Source organism: Panthera uncia, chromosome B1, assembly GCF_023721935.1.
Source record: "Panthera uncia isolate 11264 chromosome B1, Puncia_PCG_1.0, whole genome shotgun sequence".
Classification (NCBI taxonomy): domain Eukaryota; kingdom Metazoa; phylum Chordata; class Mammalia; order Carnivora; family Felidae; genus Panthera; species Panthera uncia.
Genome location: NC_064811.1, coordinates 55,701,245 through 55,709,722, shown reverse-complemented (window position 1 = coordinate 55,709,722; position 8,478 = coordinate 55,701,245). Strand labels below are relative to the sequence as shown.

At 39.1% G+C, this 8,478-nt stretch overlaps 1 protein-coding gene across 1 annotated transcript in view; it reads left to right on the top strand.

The window, feature by feature from the left end:
* JCHAIN (joining chain of multimeric IgA and IgM) overlaps nt 1-4,185 on the top strand; it is an 8,513-nt gene extending 4,328 nt beyond the window's left edge. The window contains exons 3-4 of the mRNA XM_049630605.1: nt 1,733-1,813; nt 3,210-4,185. Coding sequence (XP_049486562.1) covers nt 1,733-1,813; nt 3,210-3,414 — 286 coding nt within the window. The 3' untranslated portion in view covers nt 3,415-4,185. The remainder of the gene's footprint in view (nt 1-1,732; nt 1,814-3,209) is intronic.
* Nucleotides 4,186-8,478: the final 4,293 nt, after the last annotated feature.

Below are 8,478 nucleotides of genomic sequence, written 5' to 3'. Positions count from 1 at the left end.
TTCATTCATTCATTCATTCATTCATTCATTCATTCATTCATTCATTCGGGAAACATTTATTGACTGCTACTAAATGCCAGTGAGGATTGGAGCTGGGGATACAACAGTTTATATAAAACACAGCCCATGCCATCAAATAATCTACAGTCTGGTAGGAAATTTTAAGCAGTTTAAAAGGCAATCACAGTATTGTAAATGCTATGACAGGAATAAGCATAAGATATTTCAGAAGCACTAAGGAGGGGCACCCAGTCCAGTCCTGGAGGGTGAAGGGAAAGTGGTGGTGGGAGTCAGGTGTTTGGAGTTAGTAGGTGGAAGTGACTGTTAGCTGAGTGGGAGTTAATTGGGTAAATGTGTGTGGGGAGTGACAGGGTTGGTAGGTGAGGCAGATCATTCCAGGGAAAGGAAATGATTGCTGTAAGGAATTGTATGAGATCATCACGTAACATGCTTACCATAATCCCAGGCGCACTGTAAATACTTAGTAAATGTCAGAACTGTTAACTGCTTTTGTTATTGTTAAAACTTGGAGATGAGAAAAGCCTAGTAAATATGTGGAATTGCAAGCAGCTGCTTACAGCTGGCATGTAAAGAGGGCGGCATGGTGAGAGATGGGGCTGGAGAGGGGGAAGCATATCATGAAGTGCCTTCTGTGCCATCATAAGGGTACTCTGTTATTTGTGTGAAGACACTATAGGCTTTAGGCAGAGAAGAAAATTAGGCTAGTATTTTAGAGGCCATTTTGGCGATAATGTGGCTAATATATTGCTACGATCTAGGAAAGAAACGGCGGTGTCCTGAACTGTGCACAGATTGCAAAGGATCAGAGTCAGTTGAACTGGTAGATGGATTAGATATGGGTCATTACAGAGAGGGAGGACTTAGAGACGGTGTCTAAGGTTTTGGCTTGACATGTATGTAGATGGTATTGCTAAATCCATCGTCACGTTTTGCTTTGTGTCCTTTGGTAGGGAGGGGTGCACATGAGGAGGAATGATGACATAGATGAAAAAAATGTAAGCATTAATGAAATCACCTCAACTAGTTGAGAAGGGCTACTTAATTTTTCATGGAACATCACCAAATCTAGGGATCTTGAGTCCAGTTACAGCTTTGCTACTTAGTAGTTGTGTGAACTTGGGTAGATCATAGAGCTCTCCAGTTGATACTTTCTGCAGTCCTAAAATATGGATAATGATATCCATTTATTCCACAAATATTGAGCACATTCTACATGCCACACATCTAGAAAGGCATTGAGAAAGCATAAATGTTTTTGCCACAAAAAACTTATATCATCTACTACCGCAACCACTCTGTAGACAAGCAACTATGAAATGGCCTTTGCCATAATAAAGATACATGAACTTCATACATGAATGTCAGTGAGACAAAAGAGGAAGGAGTTTGTTCAGGGGTGAGAATGATCATCATAAAGAGGGTAAAACTTGAGCTGATTTTTAAAGGAAAAGCAGGGATTTGCCAACTAAGTGAAGATCATCGACAGAGGAGCTTCTGGGAGATTTATTTTGAATGGGAAATGTTTAAAATATGCAAATTACTGTGAAATCTGAGCAATAGTATTACTGTAGAGTGCTTGTAGAGTGTTATAGAGTACAAATGTACTAAACTGCTGATGAGACAGTAAGTACTGTCCAGCAATATACCTATTACCAAAAATAGCAATATTTGCTAGTTTCATTATTTTGATCTCTTTTGTTTCTTTTTTTAGCGTTCCTCTGAACAACAGGGAGAATATCTCTGATCCCACCTCACCACTGAGAACCAACTTTGTGTACCATTTGTCCGATGTGTAAGAGATTTTCTCCTTCATACTAATATAGATATGGAAGTTCATAACTTTTATTTAAACTTGTTAGTAAGAATGTTTCTGAATATATGAGGAATAAACATTTACCAATATAATTTGAGCTTTGAATACATTAATTCCTGTGCTCATTATGAGATATCATACATTTATAAAACTTTATCACAGATAAAAGTTAGCTATACATTTTTTATTTATTTATTTATTTATTTATTTATTTATTTTTTAATGTTTTATTTTATTATTGAGAGACAGAGAGAGACAGAGCATGAGCATGGGAGTGGCAGAGACAGGGGGAGACACAGAATCTGAAGCAGGCTCCAGGCTCTGAGCCCTCAGCACAGAGCTCTACGCGGTGTTTGAACTCACAAACCGGGAGATCACGACCTGAAGTCGGAAGCCTAACCGACCGAGCCACCCAGGCGCCCCAGCTATAAATTTATTCTAAATTAGAAATTATTGCCATTAGTACAGGAAGGGCCAATTTGTCTTAATAGCTAGATAATTGGATTTCAGACATATTAACATGTAGGTATTACTTTGGAAACTATGGAATCCAACATCAGACAATTTCTTTTCCTTAAAAATATTCTTCCTGGGGCGCCTTGGGTGGCTCAGTTGGATAAGCGTCCGATTTCACTCAGGTCATGATCTCACCGTTCATGGGTTTGAGCCCTGCATCGGGCTCTGTGCTGACAGTTCAGAGCCTGGATCCTGCTTCTGATTCTGTGTATCCCCTTCTCTCTCTCTGCCCCTCTCCCACTCATACTCTGTCTCTCTCTCAAAAATAAATAAACGTTAAAAAAAATTAAAAAAAAAATTCTTCCTTCCCAGGGCATCTGGGTGGCTCAGTTGGTTAAGCATCTGAATCTTCCTTTTGGCTCAGGCCATGATCTTGCAATTCGTGAGATCGAGGCTTGCATCAGGCTCTACACTGACAGCCTGGAGTCTGCTTGGGATTCTCTTTCCCTCTCTCACTGTTCCTTCCCCACGTGCATGCACCAGCTTTCTGTCTCTCAAAATAAATTTAAAAAATATTTCTTCCTTCTTTGTCACTGTAAATAACCTGTTTAATCCTCCTTTACGGTTAGGAACAAACCTAACAGACTAGAAGGTGAGGTACAGTATAGACAAAACCGTGATATTGTCATGTCATTAATTTATATTGTTTACTTTCAACGAATTTTTGTATATTAAAGGCTGAAAAATCCTGTTAACTATTCTGTATTGTAGAGCAGTTGAGGTCTGAAAGGAGCTACCTTTTGTTAGTGGTCAAGTCAGAGCTGCAAGAGCCAGCTGATTTTGGATAGAAACGAATAGTCACTCAGGTTCCGATACAACATCTGGTGGATATTGCCTAATACGTATTTTTATTTTTCAGCTGTAAAAAATGTGATCCTGTGGAAGTAGAGCTGGATAATCAAATAGTTATGGCCAGCCAAAGCAACATCTGTGATGAAGAGAGTGAGGTGTGCTACACTTATGACAGAAACAAGTGCTACACAAATCGGGTCCCACTTACCTATGGTGGTGTGACCAGGATGGTGGAAACAGCCTTGACCCCGGATTCCTGTTACCCTGACTAACTGAAGTCACTGCTGACTGCATAGCTCCTTATCTTAAAAGGCTCTTCATTTCGATGCAGAAAGTTAATATATTTACCACCAGTGAATTTGAAACAATGATCTTTTTTCTTCATGTAAAACTAACCCCCCCAATTGAAATAGTAACATTATTTTTATTGAAATGACTTTTCAACTGTATGTTCTTAACTCTAAGTAGTGAAGTCTCTCATTATCCTTGCCCGAAGGGGTAGATGCCCTTAAGAATATAATTCCTAGCATTTAAAAAGAAACAAAGGGAGAAAATAAAACTCAAAAGAGTAAAAATCAGAAGACATAATTAAATTTCACCTTTCTTTTTTTTTTTTTTTGGCATTGCCTTGGAGAGCCAGAGCTTTTGCACCTTCCATACTGTTCTCTTTTTAAAAAGTGTCACTGTGCAGAGAAAATTTATATGCAAACATATAAATTATATGGTCAATTATATGTCTTCACTAGAAAAATAATAATTGGAAAACGTGTTTCCAAAATATTTGTAAAAGTAATTTAAAATGAGATCTCCATTTATGAGACTAATGAGCTGAATGTGACATCATTAAATGCGTATTTGGAAAATATATTTTGACATAGCACAGATTTGATGGCAGATGACACAGACTTTTCTTTGATAATCAGGGTAGTGTAGGAAATTTCCATCGGAAATCATGTATGTTGTAACTGAATCTGATGAAATGTGTATTCCAAAATATGTACTCTCTAGCACAGTTTGAATAATTAAATAGATTCATAAGCATATACCTGTGTGAAATAATTTATTGACAAAAATTGTGGAAACTTTGTTGTATGTAAGTTAAAATATAACTTATTACTGATGACAGTGTGTAAGTACAATATAATTATGCATTAATCACTGAATCCATACCTGTACATATTTGAAGTAGCTTCGTCATTTAAACCTAGAATTAAATTAAAAGGCAAGGTCCTTCTTGACAAACATAGTGTTTATCGTGGCACATAAACTTCTTATGGCAGAAAGCCAAGGCCAGTTGACATACATATCCCAGGGTTCTGTGGAAAGTAAATGCTGACTTTGGATTTGAAATAATGGGAGGCTGCTTAGTAAAAGATTCCTGAAGAGGCGTTGTTCTGTTTTCTCTCTCTCTCTTTTTTTTTAAAGTTTATTTACTTTGACAGAGAGAGCGAGAGCATGTGCGCATGAGTGAGCGAGTGGGGGAGGGGCAGAGTGACAGGGAGACACAGAATCCCAAGCAGGCTCTGCATTGTCAGCACAGATGCAGGACTCAACCTCGTGAACCGTGAGATCATGACCTGAATGAAAACCAAGAGTCAGACGCTTAACCGACTGAACCACCCAGGCAGGCGTCTCTTTTTTTAAATGGTAACAGTAATTTTTAATAACTTCCACTGTGTTCGTACTGATTATTCAGTGTTTTCTTTGTTTTTTTGTTTTGTTTTGTTTTGTTTTTTTGGATAGGGCTGGGACACTCTAGGGATCAGTAGGGATCGTAGTTTTGATGTGTTAAAGATACATCATTCTTGACTAATCTTTGATCTAGTGTGTGGTTTTAGCCAAGTCTTTGAATTTTATTTAATCAGTAAACATTTATTAAATATTTATCACGTGCAAGGAACCGTGCTACATTTTTTGGTGATTAAGCTGTGATAAGTGCCCTCAAAATCGTCACCACCACTCACTCCCTAGACCTCTGCCCCATTGTCATCTCATGAAGTTCACCGTGTTTTTTAAAACTGCAAACCCTATTTCCTTATCTTGGTTTATTTCTCCCCATGCACTTATCACCCTCTAGTAGGCTATATAATTTACTGATTTATCACATTTATGGTTTCTTTCCCCCTCTAGAGTATAAGGTCCACAAGGGCAGATATTTTTGTCCAATGATGTATCCCCAGCACCCAGTACATCGCCTGGCACATTGAGGTGCTCAATAAATATTTGTTGAATGACTGAACATGAATACAACTTGCTTGAGGAGATAAGACACATGCATAAATAATGACAATCATCTGACAGAATCTCATGAGGGCAAAGCAATAAGGTCCTAAGCATTATAAGAATTTATGGGTGGCTTCTGGGGAACGTGATCAAAAAAGATGTGACCACCTATTGACCCATAGGCAGGACCTGGGCACCTAGAGGCTTCTCTCTCCGTCCCCTGACCTTGGAACGTGGGTTCCCCTCGCCTTTCCTTCTCCCAGAGGCTGCTCCAGGTACATCGCCTTGAGATAGTGATGTGGCGTTGAAAACACCTGCATGGCATACGTGTTTGAGCCCAATTAAAGCCTCTTTATAAGCTTTTAAGATTTGGTGGGCAAGTGTGGGGATCCATTCATCTTGACAAGCCTTGTATGTAAGTTCCCTTTGCTATTGTTAAAATTGCCGCCTACCAACACGGTCTGCTTCTTTCTTTGGTCTCTCCCTGTCCTCTGTGTCAAGAGGCTGGTTTCAGATTATACCAGAATTCCCGAGAGGCTTGTGAATCCACGTTTCTATCTGCCCCCACCCCGTTGTTTTATTGAGATATAATTGACATATAACACTGTGTACAGCATAATGACTTTACATATGTATCTATCGTGAAATACTACCACAATAAGTTTGGTTAACATCTGTCGCCTCATATAGTTACAAAATTTTTTCCCCCTGTGATGAGAACTTTTAGGGGGAACACTGTTTCTGAAGAGGCTCCTCTGTTCTTTTGCCATCTTTGCCTTAGTTTTTCTGCATACCCAACAGAAAAAGTTTTGGTTAGCACGTAGCAGATCCTTGTAAGAAAGATTCCAGCCTTATTCCAGCCCTATTGTCTCATTAAAGGACAGCCGAAATAGAAAACCTAAGAGCAAACATAAGTTCTATAGGTCTTCATTCTTTCAGAAGTTCAGTTAAACTCTAAGACCTTACGTGTTCATAACAATTTGGCCACTTACCATGTACTAGACACCAATCTAAGTGCTTTATTGAACATTAACCCATTCAGTATAAATCCAGAGTAGCTGCTGGTTCTTAAATGAGAGTTATTGAAGAAAGATTAAAATTCGTTCATACATTTGCTTGTTATCAGGGAAACACCAGGGAATCAGTGTAGACAAGGCAGCTGTGAAAGGCCACTCTTGGCTCTGCAGCAAGCTTATTTGACTTACGGCTCTAGTTTGTGGGAGAGGTCCATGGGCTGCTTCCACCACATAATGATTGAGGGTGGCAAGGATACTAAGACAGGCTCCTGGGAGGCATAGGACTCCTCTGAGGGGTGACTGACTTGAGGACTCCCCATCAGATTCACTAAACATTTCCTGGCCCACCTTTAGATACTACCTACCCAACCTTCCTTCCTAGCCTCTTTCCTCCACACGGGTCAGTCCCGCATGAGGGTCTGACAGTTGTCCCAGTCTTTTTGGGCTCCCACCCCATCCCCTCTTACAGGTATTTTTCCTAATAAATCTCTTGCACCTTTAATCTTATCTTGGATTCTGCTTCTTCAGGGTCTAAATTAAATAGTGGACAATTATGAGGTATCTGATTTAAGAATGGTGATACTGAGCATTTTTCACATGCCAGGTGATTCACCTATGTCCTCTCATGTAACCCGCACAGTGACTCTTTGGGTGTCACTTTTATATTGTAAACGAGAAAAACAATCCAGTGAGTAATTAAAAATTTGACTGGCTCACTTGATCTAGTAAATGACAAGGAAAACTGAATCACTGCTATAGCCTTAACAAAGGTTAACAGAGGCTCTTGGCAGTCATTTATGCCCACTACATTTTCTTACAACTCATGCAGCATTTTGAGGTTAATCAATTCATCTGTCAGAAGTCAGTTATTTTTGAACTTTTTGTCCTTCCTTTTTAATATGAATTAAATGGACATTTTTATTAAAAAAAAATTTTTTTTTTTTTATTTTTGAGAGAGAGAGAGCACAAGCAGGGGAGGGGCAGAGAGAGGGAGACACAGAATCCGAAGCAGGTTTCAGGCTCTGAGCTGTCAGCACAGAGCCCGATGTGGGGCTCAAACCCATGAACTGTGAGATCACGCCCTGAGCTGAAGTCGGACACCTGACCGAGTCACTCAGGCACCCCTGAATTAAGTGAATATTTTTAAAAGACAGGCATAATGGATATTATTGGTGAGAATGTTTTCCTTCTGTATAGTTCTTGAAAGGTAGCCATTTGCCTAAATGAGCACACTCAGCACCGGTAAAGAAATATTGTGTTGATTAACAGTAAAAGTAATGCTTCTTTGTATCAAGCCCTTAGAAACTAGTACACCCAAGCCAAGTATTCAGTTTTCACTTTAAGACTATTGTCATTTCTAATTGTTTTATATAACTTGATATTCAAAATGGAGCATAATTACACTTCTGCAATCACAAACATACCACCGTATACATGTTCATAACCAGACATGCATGGACTCCCTAATCTAGAAGCAGCTGGAAGGGAAAATTAACCTTCGATGTACTGCCCAGGTCTTGGCTTTGGGGTGGCAGTGTAGTATAGTGGGTAAACCCATGGCCTGGGTGGAAATACAGACTCTTCTTAGTAACTAAATGGCAGGTCACCAAGGGCAAGTTCACTGAATCTAAGGTTGAAGAATGGGAGTGAACTCTCTTACAGTTTTTTAAAATACAAAAACCCCAATATACATAATATATTTATATTACTTAGTACAGCTGTTGTAGCATTCAGTAACCTTCTGTAAATTACAGTTGTTTTTGTGTGTTAATTGTTTTTCAGCTTTTCTCTCTGCTCAGGCAACAAATGAGAGAAAAATGTAAATATGTATTGGATCAGTGATTCTCAAACTTTAGCATGCATGAGACTCACATGGAAAACTCATGATAACAGATTGCTGGGCCCCACCCCAGAGATTCGGATTAAGTAGTTCTGGGATGCATTAGGAGAAATAGCAAGTCTCAAAACATTCCCAGGTGCAGCTACAGTTGGGGAATTGCTTGAGACCCTACAACTTTAGCATTCTAATCCTCCGTTGCCCCCTGGTGGTTGATTTATAAAGTACAACGCATATGCATTTTTTTTTTTAAATTTTTT